General features: G+C 34.2%; 3 protein-coding genes across 4 annotated transcripts; all 3 read left to right on the top strand.

Moving 5' to 3' along the window:
- Positions 1–2,786: 2,786 nt before the first annotated feature.
- Positions 2,787–6,172, top strand: LOC125856126 (3-hydroxy-3-methylglutaryl coenzyme A reductase 1-like). Its single transcript, XM_049535688.1, has 4 exons — positions 2,787–3,872; positions 4,623–4,804; positions 5,063–5,409; positions 5,561–6,172. The coding sequence occupies exons 1-4, from the start codon at positions 2,902–2,904 to the stop codon at positions 5,801–5,803; spliced, it is 1,743 nt and encodes a 580-aa protein (XP_049391645.1). The 5' UTR covers positions 2,787–2,901; the 3' UTR covers positions 5,804–6,172.
- A 1,895-nt stretch (positions 6,173–8,067) lies between these two features.
- Positions 8,068–9,097, top strand: LOC125855326 (uncharacterized). The gene is made up of 3 exons (XM_049535045.1): positions 8,068–8,323; positions 8,461–8,526; positions 8,609–9,097. The coding sequence occupies exons 1-3, from the start codon at positions 8,162–8,164 to the stop codon at positions 8,660–8,662; spliced, it is 282 nt and encodes a 93-aa protein (XP_049391002.1). The 5' UTR covers positions 8,068–8,161; the 3' UTR covers positions 8,663–9,097.
- Positions 9,098–16,167: 7,070 nt separating this feature from the next.
- On the top strand, positions 16,168–18,147 carry LOC125854912 (AT-hook motif nuclear-localized protein 29-like). Of its 2 annotated transcripts, none has more exons than XM_049534513.1 (2): positions 16,168–17,197; positions 17,547–18,147. In XM_049534513.1, the coding sequence occupies exons 1-2, from the start codon at positions 16,565–16,567 to the stop codon at positions 17,700–17,702; spliced, it is 789 nt and encodes a 262-aa protein (XP_049390470.1). In that variant the 5' UTR covers positions 16,168–16,564; the 3' UTR covers positions 17,703–18,147. The 2 variants fall into 2 exon arrangements, with proteins under 2 accessions (XP_049390470.1, XP_049390471.1); XM_049534514.1 differs by having other exon boundaries at positions 17,532–17,665.
- Positions 18,148–19,746: the final 1,599 nt, after the last annotated feature.

Raw genomic sequence — 19,746 nt, 5'->3', positions numbered from 1 at the left:
TCTCAGTTTGCATGTTCAGTTTCGAGCTATCCAGTATTTACAGAAACTCAGTCATAATGTGTTAACCACTTAATCTATTGGGAGTAGCATAATACCGAGTTGGACTAGGGTTTCAGCGTACCCATATAGTCCAGAACTACGAGCCACGTAGGTGTAAGTCCCCTCTGTGGGCAACATCAGTTTAGTGATCACGCCAGCATGCCTCTATACCTCTGGCAGGGTATATTGGGTCCTCTCGATGGGGCGTATACATCGGACTCCACATTTAGCTCATGTGGTTTTATGTCGGTTATTAGTAGCTCCCACAGTTCAGTCAGACTCTATTGCATTGACCATATTTCAGTACAGTCAGTATTCAGTCTCAGCATGTTATAAATTTGGTCATTGCATTAGTTAGCTCAGTATTCAGTATTTTCAGTATCTATATCATGTCCAGATTATTTCATTGTTTTATTGCTTTGTTCAGTTATATGTTATTTCAGCTTTACTCCATCTTGCATGCTCAGTACCTTTCAAGTACTGACGCATACGTGCGCTACATCTTCTCGTGATGTCGGTTCAGGTTCTCAGTATCCAGATCACGCTTAGATCGATTCTCGATCTTCAGTTCAGCAGCATCAGTGGTGAGTCCTCATTCTTCGAGGACTAGTGACATGTTTATCTTTATCGCTTTTAGTCTTTAGTTTCAGTTTTGCTAGATCTAGTTGGGGCATGTCCCAACATTTCTAGTCAGTTTAGAGGCTTATTTCAGACATAGATAGATTCAGCTTAGTATTGAGTTAATAACTTCTTTGTATTAAACTCATCAGTTTTCATATATCTCAGTTATAGTATATGGGCATTCCCCATTTTTCAGATTTATTTATGATTTAGCTTCCGCACAGTTTCTATTATGCAGATTATATTTAGTATGCTCATGATCATGCCAGCAGGGTTAGCTTGGGGTCACTTGTGGTCCTAGGTCCCGTGTCCGCGTCTCGGGGGGTAGCTCGGGGCGTAACAATATACTTCATATAGTATTGAAGTATTAGTAATACATCATATAATACCATATAGGATATATAACTAATACATGAATTAGTTATATATAGGCCCAAATTTCTATCAAACACAGTACTAAACAATATCATACATAATACATGAACTATTTCTTCTAATGCGGCCTACTAAACGATCCCTAAATGTTTCAAATGTTCTTTTCATAACTTGTGTGCACATATAATTAACATTAGTAGATCACCTTGTTGTCAAGTTTATAACATTCCAATACCATAACACATGAGCATTTAATAAGAAGACAAAGTCTTCAACCTTTAATGAACACAAAATAATCTAATAAAATTATCATTTCTCTTAATTTCAAATTATTTTTATAACTTTCAAGTATAGATATTATCCATCAAAATAAAGAATTCATATATAATCTCATAACTCGAGAATAAAATTCACATGATCTTTATGCAACACAATTATGCCATAATAGATTTTTTTTGTCCCAAATAACAAATTTATAATAAGCATACCAAATATGTTATTCCTAGACTTATTTAAAATGCATTTCAAGATCATAACAAGTGAATTATTTATCCTAACGTTTATGAAAAATTATTTATAAAAAATTTCAAAAATAAATAATAAGAGAAGTTAAGAAAGCAGAACCCGATATATGTCATTTCCTTCGTGATTCATTGTTGACTCACTTTTGTCACATGACTTGCTGCCTTAGAATCATACTTTAAATCACTCAAATAAATTTTTTCTTACTGCCCCACTTCCTCAAGAATTCAAGGATCTTGTCTTGTTTACCTACTTCAAACCAATATCTCTTTAAAATTGTTAGGAAAAAAAATAGTAGGAAATATAATTTGAAGAAGACGATAGCTTTGTGACATGTAATCACTTTTTTTAAAGAGATATTGCCCATATACATATTTGGGCAAATACAAACAATTCTCTTTCTCTTCAAGGATAAAGCAAAGCCCTTGGGTATACATACAGATTTTCCTGAGACTACTTCTAGAGAATCTTTATATTTATAGAACTTAAGAGATCACTCTTTATAAGAGTCATGTTTTTTCATGAACAGATGACTTTTCATAAAGTTCATGTTCTTTTATGAACATATGACTTTTCATAAGAGTAATGTTCTTTCTCAAACAGATGTGTCTATTCAATTTTAGATCTCTATATATTATAAAATATCCAACAAATAACTTATTACTATGATGATGACTCATATAGACATGTGGCATAGGTGAGCAAAATAACAGTAAATCTAAATTATTTTGCATAGTTAAAGTCAAAATTACGTCTCATTTTTCTTCGTATTCATGTTAAAAATGGTGAGTATTAGTCAACAAAGATAAATAAATATATATAACCCAATTTTGTAACAACAAAGTAAATTTAATGTACCGTAACTATTTAAGAAAGAGAAATTCAAATTATTCTTGTATATATTATACATATCCGATCGAATATAATGAGGTAAATGAAATAATATGTAATGTCAAATTAGGTACTGTATTTACCAACGCAAAAGACAACAGCCACATTCTAATTCTGACAAAACTTGTTTAGTTAAGTAAGGAAATAAGTATACAATATCATGGTCTCTAATTAATTTATTTCGAATTGCCATCCCAATACTATAAAATATTACTACAAATATTGATAGACATAAATATAATTTGATTAAATTACTAATAAAGTAATTAGGAGAAAGTTTAGAGTAGAAAAAAGCGCCCAACGAAGTGCCAGGCATATACTCAGCTGTTACCTGTCCCTACTCTCCCTCCCTCCCTCCATTACTATAACTTCTCTCCAATTTCCCCGAATACATCGCTCCTCCGTTCCCCACTTTTCAATTTTCTTTTTGCTTTTCTTCTCTTTTCTGCCGGAATGGATCTCCGTCGGAGACCTCCCAAGCCCTCTCACCGGAATCACCATCTTCTAAAACAACCTCAAAAATCTTCTTCCGCCGCCATTCGTCGATCTCCTTCCCCTGCCCCTAAAGCTTCCGATGCTCTTCCTCTCCCTCTCTACCTAACCAACGCCATTTTCTTCACTCTCTTCTTCTCCGTTGCTTATTACCTTCTCCATCGCTGGCGTGATAAGATCCGCAGCTCCACCCCTCTCCACGTCGTCACTCTCTCCGAACTCGCTGCCATTCTCTCTCTCATTGCCTCTTTCATTTACCTCCTCGGTTTTTTTGGCATTGATTTCGTACAGTCATTTATTGCACGTGCATCTCACGACGCCTGGGATATTGAAGACGAAGACGAAACTCGCTTCCTTCTTAACCAAGATCGCCGCCCTGCTCCTTGTCTCAATTCATCCATTTCCACTTCTGTATCTAGATTCATGGATACTCCCACACCTCTTCCCTCTCAAGACGATGAAGACCTTGTCAAATCTGTTGTTTCTGGTGATATTCCTTCTTATTCCCTCGAATCTCGGCTCGGGGATTGTCACCGAGCTGCTTCCATTCGGCGCGAAGCGGTTCAGAGGCTAACGGGTAGGTCTCTAGCTGGTTTGCCTCTTGATGGTTTTGATTACGAGTCCATTTTAGGCCAGTGCTGTGAGATGCCCATAGGGTACGTTCAAATTCCAGTCGGGATTGCTGGACCTTTGTTGCTTAACGGATGTGAATATTCCGTCCCCATGGCAACTACAGAAGGGTGTTTAGTTGCCAGTACTAACAGAGGTTGTAAAGCTATCTATGCCTCTGGCGGAGCTACTAGCGTTCTTTTCAGGGACGGCATGACCAGGGCCCCCGTTGTGAAGTTCCCGACGGCCAGCAGGGCGTCGGAATTACTCTTCTTCTTGGAGGAACCTGCTAATTTTGATACCTTAGCCGTGGTTTTCAACAAGTAAGTCCTTTTCCACAGAAAATTTTAATTCCTCCAACGTTACTTTCTATATCAGATTTTAAATTTATCTTGTCACTTTCTTAGTCCATAAAAATGTTGTATTTTTTGTTCTTCTTATCTGAAAACTGCTGTATTTACCCCCATTAGCTTCAGATTCCTGGCAGCTTGCTGTTAAAAAAAAATACAATCTTTATAATTATTGATTATGTTGGTGTTAAATCAACATCAGATAACTGTTAGGCAAATATGACTTTTTTTATTCAGAAATGAGATATTGGCTTTACTGTATACACTCTTCAGTTCATTAATTCTGCATTTTTTTTTTCATGAACTTGATTTTTTAGATCTTCACTGCTCAATAAGTTGTTAGAATATATGCCAAACTTGGCAAAAAATAGAATTCAATAAAAGCAAGAGATTCATATGAGCAAAACCAACTAGTAGGGAGCAATATTTTATCCATTTTGAAAATGGCCAAGAGTTGGTATGCTTAGCATACTTGCACTAATATCCAGTATTTACTTGGAGTCTTAGTATGTTCAGCGATTTGAATGAAATGTAGAGAACCTCTAGAGTTAGAAAACCCCTAATCTAATCAATATTGAAATGAAATGAGTCTAAATGGAGCAGCAGGGATAATGATGGTTCATATACAGATCCCTGTAAGATTGAGGGTTAGTAGTAGTTATAATATTCTCTTGTTCATCTTTTAGATTCTTGACTTTCCATATTCTTCCTATTTGGATGCAGATCGAGCAGATTTGCCAGGCTCCAGAAGATCCAGTGCTCACTTGCAGGGAGAAATCTTTACATCAGGTTCAGCTGTGGCACAGGGGATGCCATGGGAATGAACATGGTATCAAAGGGTGTTCAGAACGTTCTCGAGTTTCTTCAGGATGAGTTCCCAGACATGGAAGTAGGTGGTATATCAGGTGAGCTATTGTAACTTTTATCCAATGATGGCTTGTTGCAATTAATACTAATTTAACAAGTGCTTCTAAATTAACACAAACCCAAAAAGTCAAATTTCTTGCTTTGAGGTGCCAAAATTTAACAAGTGCTTCTAAATTAAGCTCCTAGATGTATCTAGGTGAACTCTGACAGAAGGTTATTTGCCAGCCGTTGTATTTGTCGTAATCATTCATGAAGCTCTTGCATCTCTACTGACTGCTACTTGTCTCATGTTGCAGGGAATTTCTGTTCTGATAAGAAGCCTGCTGCTGTGAACTGGATTCAAGGGCGTGGAAAGTCAGTTGTATGTGAAGCAATGATTTCTGGTGAAGTAGTAGAGAAAGTATTGAAAACTTCTGTATCTGCTCTTGTAGAGCTGAACATGATCAAGAATCTTACCGGCTCTGCTATTGCTGGAGCTCTCGGTGGGTTTAATGCCCATGCTGCCAATATCGTCTCTGCCATTTTCATAGCCACTGGGCAGGATCCAGCACAAAATATAGAGAGTTCTCATTGCATTACCATGATGGAGGCTATCAATGATGGGAAGGATCTTCACATATCCGTCACCATGCCGTGCATTGAGGTAATTTTCATTCTATAGTTTATATTTGACTTTGATAGCTATAATATGGTGACAAGTCACACTTTATATGTGATAAATCTGTGTACTGCAAAAATTTCTTTGTTACTTGGGATGCAATATTTATTCTGACAAACAAGCATGGTTTGTCTAGGTTGGTACTGTTGGTGGTGGGACTCAACTTGCTTCTCAATCGGCATGCCTGAATCTGCTCGGTGTTAAGGGTGCATGCAGAGAATCCCCTGCATCCAACTCAAGGCTCCTGGCAGCCATAGTGGCCGGTTCTGTATTGGCTGGGGAGCTGTCACTGATGTCTGCCATTGCATCTGGCCAACTTGTTAAAAGCCACATGAAATATAACAGATCAATCAGGGATATGAGCACAGTTACCTCATAAAATCTTGAAACTATTAGCAAGTTCCTTGCAAATCAACTTGAAATATGTGGTAGGAGACAAGAAGTTAAAGTTGAAACTGAGGTAGGGAGGGGATGGAGCAAGCAGTGCACATCTGCTTCGCTGTAACTTTTTGCAAGCCATGTGAGGTCAGGGTAGACAAAGCTAACATGGTTTGACTCTACTTCAACGTCCCCGCTAAAGCATTATTCAAGTTGCATTTTGTTACCCCAATCTTGCTTGTCACCCCTTTGGTCTGTATTTAGTCTAAATTTCCAGCATTGGTGTATTGTTGTTTTTGGGATGTTCTGAAGTTTTGGTATTTGTTATTATTTCATTGTACAGTTTTGTTATGTGTAAGTACCAAGTGAAAAGTATTCGTAGTCTATTCTGATCCTTGTGAATAGACATCAAATGAGTGGTGCTTGATGTAATTTAGAGCGTGAACGTACTGCTAAAAATTTGTAATTTACGAACATATTTTGTGTTAATGGGAGCGCTAAGTTTTGATTTGGTACTATATGTGATTAGGCAAGTGGAACTATATTCATTTGGGAAACAAAGTGCCAACTGACTAAACATTGGTTTGGCAAAAGGCCTACCTGAGGGGGACCCGACCCACTAAAAATGAGTGGTCCAACATTATCTACGTTCAATGCACGTAATGATATTTGCTTCTTTCCACTTTGTTAATGATTTATTCGAAAGACTCAATATTTATATCAAATTAATTCATAGATCATTGTATCATAGTGTCACTACGAAGGTTCAAGCACTATGGCCCCTTTTCTGATCTGTTAGTCTGTCATCATTTTCAATTAATATTTTTTTCTATTTTATCATCCTTTTTAGTCTATTTCAAAAAAAAATATTTTTTTTCGTTTAATTTTTTACGTGATATATTTAAAACTACAATTCAATTATTATTTTTCTTTCTTAAATTTTTTATTAAATCGAAACAATGACAAATAAATTAAAACGAAAAAGAATAATTGACAATAATACAAACATGTGGTGTTGGACCCAATGTTGCTTTGTTGGAGTGAACATTCATTGGTGGAACCAAAGTTTTTCGTTTTTACCAATTCCAACTGCTCATGTTGTGCTGTATATTCATCAGCATAGTCATCTAAGATATAATAATAAAATTAGAGCTATTGAAATTAGCAGGTACGACCAAATCTACTACGGTGGTTTAAATCCGTCCAAGAGTATCGTGATTAAGTACAAAATATTGTGCTCTACCCAATAATTTTTATTTTAAGATTTGATTACTCGTATACAACATACTAGTAACTACTAAATCTTTTGAACATATCATTGTCCCTTATGGGGCCAACGTGACACACACCTTTTTGTACAGTTGTATAATTTAAATTCAAAGTTCATGGATTACAATTAATTAATTACGTGTCCTTTAGACTGTTGTAGATAGTTGTTAAATCTAATTAGTTCTCTTAATTAATTAACAATAATCTCTGGACGGAGCCGCGGATTAATCATCATATTTTCATACAAATAACAATTTGCTTGAATCCCTCCACCTTATTTTAGAAAAAGGAAAAGGACATTAGATGAATTAGTAACGTGAAAATACAGCCTACTAACTTTTGTTAGGCAACTGGAATATCTATTATAATTATTATTATGGCTTGTTTGGGAGAAAGTTTTTTATTTTCTTTCAAAAAACAGAAGCAGAAAATTACGTTTTAAAGATAAAATATTCTTATTATCGTTTTATATTTACCACTTATCCCTCACTAATTTGATCCTTTTTATTTTCACGTCTTATTCTCCATTTCTCACATGGAGAAAAAGTAAAGAATGACCACCTTGTTCTGTTTGGTAGAAATATTATTGCAATTAAAATCGAGAGGTTCATTACGTCGTTTTCACATGCAATAATATAATTTTTTTTTCTTGCAACGTCATATGTTATAATGTGTTCTTAGTTTAGATGTCATAATATTTCTACCAAACAAAACAAGGTGCTCTTCTTCTCACATGAAGTTATTATCTCTATTAAATATATAAAAAGACGATTGAGCATTCCATACTTAAAATTGTAGACAAAATCGATGTTAATAAATAGACAAAAGTTTGGGAGAGGACCAAAAGTGCACCTGATGGAATGGGCTTTCAGGTTGATTTAATTTGGGCTGAAGCTGAAGTATAACTTGGTTATTTATGATGATGGAGCAGGCTAGGTAGAAATCCAAACCAATTGAGCCCGTTACTCGATGGGCCGTTAAGTTAAACCCAATTCACCAGAGACATTCAACTGTGGATTGATTCCATAAATTTCTGCATGAGCTGCTGCTCCAAACTGATTTTTGTTAAGGAATTGGAATTGGAATTGGAATGGCCAGTTGGAGGAAATCGGCAGGTAATGTTAGATCCTTTGTCGGAAACTTAACCGGAGGTTTAAGGGGTGGAAGCAATTTGGCATCTTGGGTTGTCGCCGGTACTTTAGCTTACTTTCTCTGGGTCAAGCCATCTCAGGAACTCAAGAGACAGCAACAGGTATTTCTCAATTATCAATTTCTTTTTTGTGTATTTACAAGTCAATCAATTGATAAGTCAAGTTTTATGAATACTCTGTCTACTTTAATTCGGGCAATTTACAAGTAGTATTTTTTTCTTTAATTTTTGGGTGACAGGAAAAGGCGGCTGCATCAGATGCTTATCGTTATGTTGAAAAGCGAAAACCCATTCCTGATCCGCAGGTACTGTGCCCTTTTGATTTCCATCAACGGTTGTCTGTGCTGTATTCAGTATTGGTCTTATCCATTTCATGAATTTTGGCAGGAAACTGGATTGATATACGGTAACAAGAACAAAGCTAAAAGAGCTGAAGAATAGAGAATTCCATGCCATTCTGTAAGTTAGCTTGCATAATGAATGCTCAGGGAATTGTAAATCCTTATGGAGTTACTGCTGCTCATTGGCGTATAGGGAGCTTATATAATTATACTTCTGAACTCATTTTTTTTTTATGGGGGCAAATAATTATCTATACCTAGAAAAGAAAATCATGTAAGCTTTAAGTTTTTGTGGATATAATGTAGCATGTATTTTGTTTTTTGTTTTCAAGGTGAGGTTCTTGAATAGCATTATACTGGTTTATCAACATGATGTTTTATTTCCTTTTATCTTAGCTACATGAACATTTTTGTTCATTGTTCAAAGTTTATATGTATTGGTTCGACTAGCTTCTATTCTTATGTTAATTACTCCATAAGGATTTTGTATTAACGGTCATCAAATTTCAAGAATCTTGCTATTTTGAATTTCCAATTTCAATTTCCCATAATGTAGGGAGGGCCAGCTTTAGTTGAGATTTAGTGAAGTCAATGCCTTTTCTCTTCAAGAGTTCCCATTAACAGCCAATTATATTTGATGGATAATGAACCGTATACTTGTAGGGTAAAAATCTAAATAAATATCTACGTTTTATTTGCTTAAGAAGTATTATTAGTAGTAGGATTCATGTTCATTTTATTGAACTAGTGCTAGAAGTGTATCACTTCTGCTTCTACCATACATATGCTTAAAATTTGACATCTTATGTAGATAAATTATGAAGGATGTTGGGATATAATTATTTAAGTAAATAAAGGTGGACGGTGTCATAACATTTTGAACTTTTAAATGAGATGGCTAGACACTTCAACATGTTATTAGAGGCAAGTAGAGGTCGTATGTTCAATCTCATCATCACCCATTATCAAAAATAAATTCCATGTGCTTGGCCCATGAAAAATACTCCGACTGCACGTGAAAGGGTATGTTGAGACATAATTATGTAAATAGATTTGGGTTCTTTCTAACAACTTAAACTTTTGGAGAGACGATCACACACTTCAATAAAGGGTACCTGTAATATTTTCCTCTAGTTACTTCTGAGGTATGTCAACCTTAGACCTCAACGTTCTTAGTTTATCTTGATATAACCTTAGTATTGAGATGTTTAGGTTTTGATTTAATGTTTTACTTCTGATATATTTCAAAGTTTTGACTGGTTTAGGAAACTATCCCAACTTATTTATTTCAAAGTGTTGACTGGTTTGATGCTGGAAAATTATGTACCCTTTTTGATCCTACATGACTTTAATGGAGTGCAGGCTGGTTCTGTATGTATTTATCTTAGAATTTCTTTGCGTACATTTACTCCTTCATTCTCTGCTTATACTTTGTTATTTTATCAACATGAATGACTTGAATGCTATACTTAACAAATTTTTGTATCATTCTCTTTGAAGCTCTGGGGCTGTGCTCAGCCATTTATGTTAAGTCGAATCCATCCAAACATTTTCATAATAAGTTTCCTTTATTATCTTATAAGATTGGATTTATGTGCATGAGTGCTTCTTTCAACCGGAAATTGTGTAATCATACCCAGTGATTCTATTACATAGAGTAATACTACCTTCATTGGAAAAAAGAATCACCTAATTCGGTGTTGTGGGTAAAACTGATTAAGTTGGTCTAGGTTAGGCAGTAATTGATTAGTTTTCTTTTTCCAAATATAAAGCTAGAGAATTATTCCCTCCATGTGACATTGTTTGACCTGGCATGGAGTATAACAAAAATTAGAGCGTTTTGAAACTTGTGATCTAAAACAAGTGGCTATAAATCATTTCGTTAAGGTAAAATAGTAAATCTAAAGTTAAATTGTTTTAAATATAGAAAGATGTTATTCTTGTTGGAGAAACTAAAAAGGAATGTGTGCTGCATAAATTGGGATAGATGGAGAATAAAAGATATTGCAATCATATAAGTTGGCATTTAAAATATGAGAAAAAGAAGATGATAAAATCATGGTGAAAAAGGAATGTCTTAAACTCCCAAGTTAAAGGAATGGAGAGAGGACAAGTACTCTTTAGATACCGAGGTAGCCAGACTTGGCTGAAAAGAGAGCTACACGTCATTTATGCCTACTTAGCCAATTAGTTCTGCCATTGACAGTAAATCAAATTTGATGTTTGACTAAATTTTCGAAACCATGATGTTGTCACACTGTCTAAGACAAAGCAAGAAATAGGAAAATGTGCAATGGAGAAGAAAGGACAGCGTACGATGGTGGCATTATTATAATTTTGCTTAAACTTATCTGATTTCTGCCAGTTCACCATCCATATCGATTGTGATACTGACGAGGTATTGTTCTGGATTCTCCATAATGAATCATTCCTGTGAAGTATGAATGTTAGGTGGTTGTGTGTTTCTTAATATTGAGCTAGAGTTTACCATCTTTGTTGGCATAGAGTTGCTTCATAAAGCTTGTCCATATTGCAAAAAGCTTTTATAGAGTCTTGAAATCTACACTCAACAAAGAGCGAAAGCCTGTATACTTTTGTTTGTTTTTTTTTAAAGAAAAACTTTATGGTAATGAGAATCTCAGTGATTTTCTTAATTGCATAGTTCTTTCTGCTTGCTTCAAATAGCTTATCACTAATAGTCATAGAGAACAATAGATATATAATGGACAGGCCATTCTTGCTGAATGCTGGTCCTGCACTTTGCTGATATGAAATTGTTGGCCGTTTTTGGTGGGAACTCCTTTGCAATCCTGCAGAAGATATCTGAAGTCAAAGATAGAAGAACATGCTTATATGTTGTGTTTATGGTGGTGATAGATTGGGTTTATTGTCTTTGAGCCAAATCATGCTCTCTGTGTTTTCCCGAATTGTTGGTCATAGCTTCCTTTAGACTCTCTAAATTTTGGACATCTGCTCTTTGGTTTTCCTTGTTCTCTCTTAACCCAATAATCTTTCCTTAGAATTTGGATGTTGGGACCTTATTTTTTGATGATATGTTAGATTAGTATATTATGATTCAGTCTCTGCTAGAACTTGATTTGAATGTTCTATCTGGTCCAATTCTCCATTTAGGACAAAAGTACTTTCGTGGGAACTATAATACTCCCTGTTGTACGAGGAAGCATGGACCTTTTGTTTATGGAGATTGGAATTTCATGCTCTTTTTGTTCTGAGTTTCTATTTGTTATATTTTCGTGTTTCACTGTTTGAGCTTAAAATTGTTTCTGATTAGTAGCTAGATTGGGAAATGTCAGCTTAATACATGTTTAGTTTGTTCTATTAATGTCTCCTCTCACATTTTGCATAAAGCCGTTGTTGGTCAAGAAGTTACAAAGGTAAACAATAATTACCTGGTTATGCCAGAATGGTTAGTTTTGAAGGAAATGCAGAGAGAATGATTAGACAACTGGAATTACCTAACCACAATTAATTAAGGTGAGCTACACTGGAGAAAAAAAGGGTGAAGAAACAGATAATAATCATTTTGAATTTTGATGCAGTTAGGTGAGTGAATGAGTAGATTCGCATTATATATATATATATCTAACTTTGACCTTTTGTGCATCTGATTAATGCTTGTGCCATTATCACATCTCTAATTTGGGTTACATCTTGACTTGTGCATGGTCCCATCGTCCTAATTAAACAGTCCAAAAAAAAGAAAGGGATGCCTAGTGCATTGAGCTCATGCTAAGTAAGGCGTGCCACAAGAAAAGAGCGAGTAACTCTCTCTCTCTCTCTCTCTCTCTCTCTCTCTCAGTATATGTTGACGCACCAGATCTTTGTATGAAAGAAATCCATACAAGAAGTCACAAATTTTGTTCAAAGCTAGGATGGTTGTGTGTGATATATCATTTTAAATGGTTAATTTAGTTATGTTTGTTTCTAAACATTTAATTTATATCCATAGTTGTACGTAATGATTGAAGTTTACAAAATGAGATGGATAGTTGGATGTAATATAAAGACAAAATGTATAATTTCTTGGATCAATGCTAGTTTAGCCAAGTCCGTATGATCTAGAAACTGCAAACTAGTTTGATTTAAAGTTTTCTTGGAGGACTTGTGAGATTGACATGACTATTTCAACGGATGAAATAACGAGACATATAAGTATATATAGAGATTGGAGATTGAATTGATGATAAAATGGAATCTTAGGTCATAGGGATCGATCTTAAACTTAAACCCATAATAACAATTGAAAGAATAAGTTGTGTAGATGTAAAGCAAATAATAATGGAAGCTGATGTTCAATAGTATTATGCTAATGGAAATATATATATCACCTAAAACATGCTTCTATAGGAAAGAAGAATAACCTAAATTTTACTACTAATTACTTTACTATGATGGAGAAAAAGGTAAAAGGAGAGGAATAAATATTTGAGAAAACAAGCCGACAAAGAAGCAAAATTATACAGGAGAGGAGCATCTAACTTCTACGATATTTATTAAATTATTAAGTGCAACTTGCTTTATCCTTTTTAAATTTTATATTGAGAATGTTTAAGGGCATTAATTCTTTTCTTCTTAGCTAGCTAACGTCACTTCCCAATTACATAATATATATTGCTGTCATATCATCTTATTTGGTAATTTCCCAACAGTGCCATACTATAGATTTTCTTTACGCCCCAGAATAAGGATTTATTTGGTTGATCGAGAATATATAGTATATTATTTACTCCATATATAGGTGTTTATTTTTTAAAAAATTAAAAAAATCAATGTACTTTAATGTTTAATTATAGCATGTAATAAACAATACCTTTTGTTTGTGACAAGAATTAATTATAGCTTATTTGGTCAAGTTTTTGAAAAAGAACATACTATTCTTAACGATTATACCATTTAGCATGTAATATATACTATCTTTTTAAGGTATATATATATATATATTTGACATTAGTGGCTTCCTTCCTAATACGCTTTTAACAAATAAAAAAAGAGCTTCTATTACTTTTACAGAGGTCTGAAAAAAAAGAGGTGGACGTGATTGCTTGAAGAAATAATTAAATAAGATAAGCTTTAAAAAAATATCCAGATAAATCAAAAGTGTGCGGCGATTCCACAGTTTAATATAATTAACATTATTATAACTATATATTATACTATATTGAGTGAAATGGCAATCTGTGATTGCCTAAGCTATTATAGTTGGTGAAGGCCTAATATACATTTCTTATTAGTAGTAACATTACTTTATTTTATAGGCATTTTCTAAGTGAGAAAAGAACAAGTTTGAGTGTTTCGTGATTGGCTTGGAACTCAAATAAGTCCATTTTATAAACAAGAGGCACTAGTCACTACACATATATATAAGCATATCCTACTCCCAACTTTTTTTGTTTAAATATATAATCTAACTAAAGTGGATATATACCAAACATATATCATCACTCTATTATTTAGTATATACTTTATTAAAAGACTACTTGTCGTCTTTCTATATATGCATTAATAATATTGTAATTGTTACTTCTGATTTATTCTTTTATAATCATTAATAATAATATCCTTTTATTCTCCTGAAAACAAAATAAAATAAACCGTACAATTCGTTTCATGAGGAGCATATCAACTTTCGTAATTTCAACTTCAAATATTATTTTTTCTCACTTCAACTCAAATAAATGTTCAAAACGCATATAAAAAGTTTGAGAATTTTATATCATATTACCTAAGCCAATATGCTTTGTGACATATATAAAGACGTTTGTCATAATTTCTGGTTGGCCTACAAAGCCACGAATTGAATCTCCAAAGACGAGCAGAGTTACATGTTTTTTTTTAAAAAAAATAATTGGCAATAAAAAAATATATAATAAAATAAATAAAAATGTATCATCTTAATCCTTTAAAATTTTAAATAAGATGATTACATGCAGTATTATTTTATAGCATAGATAAAGGTTTTTTGTTTGACTTTCACTATTATTCAATATTAAAAGTAATTTTATATGTTTGGCTGATTAGATTTTTATATATATAAAAAGAACATGTTGGAGATATAATTAAAAAAAAGGAAAAACCTCTTATTATGATTTTGGGTTGAAAGGAAAGTCACTGTCAAACCCATACCTCTTGGGGTTGGCGTGTTTACTTGTGTCTTCTTTTATTGCATGTATGTTGACTGTAATACCCTCTTAGTTCCAATATAATTTTTTTTTAATAAAAATAAATTTAAATATTTAAAAATTATAGAAATGAAAATTTGTTAGTTTAAACCTGAAAAAGCGAGGTAAATGGTAAGAGAGGGACCTAGTATATATAATGGGAATGGAGGGCACCCGATATGTTTCAAATTATGTGCATGCATCATTCCCATTTCATGTTTACCTAAATAATAATAATAATAAGGGACCCCCACTCCCATCCCCATCCTCAAGTACGTAGTACTAATATACTTCTTTTCTGGTTTATATGTTATTGCCTTTTTTTGGAGATGTAAGAGAAGACCCTATCCATTCATTTGATCCCCCCTGGCCCTGGGACATTAATTTTCCCATTTAGTTAGTACTTAGTACCTTTCCTTTTTTTGTTATAGAAGAATCCGACTACTCCATCTCATTAATTATTAACTGAAGATTGAATAACTAACTAAAATGTTACAATTTTCAACACATTCTTTCTTTCTTTCTTTCTTTGTGTATAGATATGATGTATTTTCAGTTAAGTTATATGAAACCATTAACGTTTTTTATTTATAATAAGTGGAGTAATAAAAAAACAAAGAAAAAGGAAAGGGTGCGGGGTTGTATGTATAGTTTCGAGTAAAGAACAAGTACCGACAAAATCCACGTGGGTATAACGTTAAGCTGACACCACGTCACACGGTCGCCTACTTTGACCGCACGTGGCTTCTGTCTGTCTGCTTCATACGTGTCATGCTGCCACCACACACACACAGAGCCCATTGCACAAACAAACTGCCAACTTCATTTCTTCTCTTCTTTTATTTTATTACTCATTACTATTAATCAAATAGTGAGATTTATAGCTACGGCCGGGAAGAATTAATACTCACTCGCAAGTCGCATCACATGATAAAAGCCAAAATTAAAAGAAGAAAAAAGCACACACATGAATTGTGGTATACTCACTCTACTATAGAAAAGAATATTATTAGTATTACTCCTATTTGTTTATTGATTTGACGATGACCATCTGATAGGGTTGTTGAATTAATTATTATATTGTTTAATTACAAAATGACTAACCTCTTTCAATCAATCGAACATATGTACTTATTATTAACCGATCGAAGAAAAATATTTCACGTTTAATCATTTTATATACTAATAACTCAAATAGTTTTGATACATCGTGACTTCCTCCTTCATTTTATATAAAATAATAATACTAATTAGGTAAATACTATTATGATATTAAAAGAAGCATTGCTTAGGTGAAAAGTTAGCTAGCTAGGGATGGAAGATGGTGTGTAATGGGTTGAACCTCATCATCAGCGACTGATTTGACTGCAGCCGCACATCCCATTCCATTCCAATATATATATATTTACCCACTCCACTTGCCCTCAAAAATCTCCTCTCCTTTTGTTTCTATTCAATACTCGGCCTCCTACTGCTTTTCTCTTTTGCAACTTGCTCTTGTTTACTTCTTCTTCAACATTTAGCATCTTTTACCCACTTCCAGTTGTCTCAAGTCTTAAAACGGCAAAAGACCACTAGTGCTAGCTAGCTGCTGTTTTTCCATTTTGGTTTACTTGTAAATCAATCCTGATGATGGCTATAGTTACGTTCTACACTAGTACTCCGTGTTCTAATTAATTTTCTATTTAGCTTCCCTACTCATTTTCTAAGGTTGTTTTTTTCCGATCCGCCAAATACTGCAACTTACTAGATCCGATTGATTTATAGATTGACGCTCAACTATTGTTAGTCGAACCATTTTAATCTGTTGCAATTTAGAATAGATGGATTTTAATTATAGTTTGGGATTGAGCCGCGGTGAATCTGACAGTGATGCTGGTGCAAGTTCCGGAGGCGGAGCTCCAGGAACTTCTTCAAATCGCCGGCCTAGAGGCCGTCCGCCTGGATCTAAAAATAAGCCCAAGCCTCCAATAATCGTCACCAGAGATACGCCTAATGCACTCCGATCTCACGTGCTTGAAGTTTCTACTGATGTTGATATCATGGAAAGTATCTCCAATTACGCAAGGCGGAGAGGGAGAGGTGTTTGTATTCTTAGTGGTAGCGGCACTGTTGCCAACGTCAACATCCGTCAGCCTGCTTCCCCTGCTGCAACTGTAGTCACTCTTCACGGACGTTTCGAGATACTATCCCTCTCAGGTACGGTGCTTCCTCCGCCTGCACCGCCTGGCTCCAGCGGAATCTCTATATTTTTGTCAGGTGGACAAGGACAAGTTGTTGGAGGATCCGTTGTAGGGCCTTTGATGGCATCAGGTCCGGTCGTTTTAATGGCTGCCTCTTTTGCTAATGCTGTATTTGAACGACTTCCGTTGGAGGAAGAAGATGCTGCTGCTGCTGCTAATGCTAATGCTTCTGGTGTTGGTGTTGGTGTTGGTGTTGGTACCCCTACTACACAGGTATAATTAATTAATTAATTACTAGCACATTGTAAATATTATTATTACTATACTAGTTTCACTTGTTTTTTCATATAAACAATTGGTTCAAAATATAAACCCCCCTCTTTCTATATAGGAATTTCACATATCTGATTTTTCAATTAATATCCATAATCGAACACTGTTACCAAATTGAATTTACTCCCTTTAAAACGCCTCTTGTAATGTAATGTTGTTATTATATAATAAGAGTGGATCCAGCTTTGTAAATTATTCGTGTGCTTAATATTTTCAATAAATTTCTCATTGTGCCTTATAGTAATACAGTATATATTTTACCAAAGTGCCTTAGTATGAATTTGAATAGGTACAGCCAGCTGCCTCACAGTCATCAGGAGTAACCGGTGGTGGAGAGGCTGGAACTGGCGAAGGTGGAAATATGGCTTTTGGGAATAATTACTCATTCTCAGCTGAGTTGCTTGGATGGGGTGGCAATGCTGCAAATGAAAGGCCCCCATTTTAGTATATACATTGCATTGCAAGTTAGAGTGAACCAGTTGCATGATTTTCGTGAGTGTTAATAATTACTACCACTCAATTAGCTTTCATATGATTATAATAGTTTGGATCAAAGATAGAGTCGATGGAGTAGCTGGTGCAGAAAATAATAGGAATATTTGCATAGCCAGTTGTGGTTAGCAAACACTACATTTTTTTCAATTCCACTAACGGTATTGAAGCGAGAGGCAATCATAATTTACTATGAGGAAGAAATTTGCAATTCAAGGGCAAAGCATTGAGAGCATTATTCCAAAGGTGAGTGAGTAGCTACCTTGCATTTCATGTCTATATAAATGAATAAATATATAGTGTTTGTACAAGTACTATATATCACACCTAACAATGCTAGCTCATCTTGATTGTCTAAACTTCATGTGCCGTTTTCCATTGATTTTTTCATGTATCTATTATTAATTAGAATTTGTTTTATTGTAATCTTAGATTTACGTATGTAATGGTGCAAATTACTTAGCATTAAAAGATAAACTAGAGCTTTGAGGGTGAGTTTTCAGATATTGACCGATCCCTTGTTTGGACTTGAACTTGATCTTTTATTGACATACTGTCTTTCTCATCTGTTTTTTTATCATATTGCTGAAGAAAATCTTCATTATATGTGTTGTTTGTTGCTCCTCCCTTTTTCTTTTGTCACTGGAGTTTGGTATGGGCCATAACATACTTACTTTGATTTTGGTCTTGGTTTAACTGAGATACCATAAAGACCAAACAATACGTAATTTTTGTTGAAGAATGTACAATCTATATATGTTTGTATGATAGTAGAGGTTACGTTGATTGATTTTTTGAGTTCTTGATTAGATATATATGTGCATTATGATATGTATTGTTAAGTGGAAGCTAACGGCTGGCAAGCATAAAGAGTAGATCTACTCGTTGTGATATTAATAATTAATTAATTAAAGAGAGTTGCGTTCTCCAATATGTTGGAGAAACTGAAAAACAAACTGAGATCACAAAGAAGTTAAGAGGAAACCAGGCATCGAGGAATCAATATTGACTGCATGCATTGTATGTATATATCATCTATTTAATTATGACACATAAGCACATAAATTGCAGTGTCTGCTACACAACGCAACTTCAATTTCTTCATGAGTTTTGAAGTTTGCAAAATTAAAGTTGTGCATGAAATAATAATATTCCAATTAAAAAAAGGTATTAGTTTATGATTTGGTAGACAAGAAGTTATTATACTCCCTCTATTTGAGAAAGAATGCCCAATTTTCTTTTTAGTCTATTTTAAAAAGAATGTCTTCTTTCCTTTTTTGGATACACTTTAACTTTTCACGTGACATGTTTAAAATCACAAGATTAAAGGACATTTTGATACATTTAACATAATTTTAAGTTAAAATCACAAGATTAAAAAGTCTTATTTCTTTTCTTAAATTTCGTTTCAAGTCAAAGTAGGTCATTTTTTTTAAAACACTAAATTTATGGAATTCCTGGTTTATATACAATGTGTAGAGCGGTGGACCTTTGTTTAGAGAATAACGAGGGAAAACGAAAACAACATTTGGGTTGGATATTATTGAGAAAGAGAAAGTGATAAGGATATCTGCAATTTTCTGATAAGATGCTCTGACTACATCTGCAATGGAAATTCAACACATACTCACAATTCACCAATACTCCACTCCTTTTTGTTTTTACTGATTTCACACGACACAGGACAAACACTTTAGCACCTCCACAATCAACCACTAATTAACTATTTACTTGGACATTGTTAACCCATTTGAACCCCTCCACAATTTACTCTTTTTTTCTTTTTTTTCGAAGGATGACCAATTGTATCATGACTAGAATCCTCAACTTATCACTTGATGGTGGAGTGATCAATCACGAAAGCAAGCCTCACTTGTCTATACACTATTAACTCATCTTACGTATAATGAACTGATTTTTCAACAAAAAACGCTAGTTTTCTCCCCATATCTCTCTCTCACACACACCTTTGCAAATAAGTGACCTCAGGTCAAGCT

Source organism: Solanum stenotomum, chromosome 2 (genome assembly GCF_019186545.1).
Source record: "Solanum stenotomum isolate F172 chromosome 2, ASM1918654v1, whole genome shotgun sequence".
Classification (NCBI taxonomy): Eukaryota; Viridiplantae; Streptophyta; class Magnoliopsida; order Solanales; family Solanaceae; genus Solanum; species Solanum stenotomum.
The sequence above is the reverse complement of the archived record's forward strand: the minus strand, read 5'-3'. Positions and strand labels throughout refer to the sequence as shown.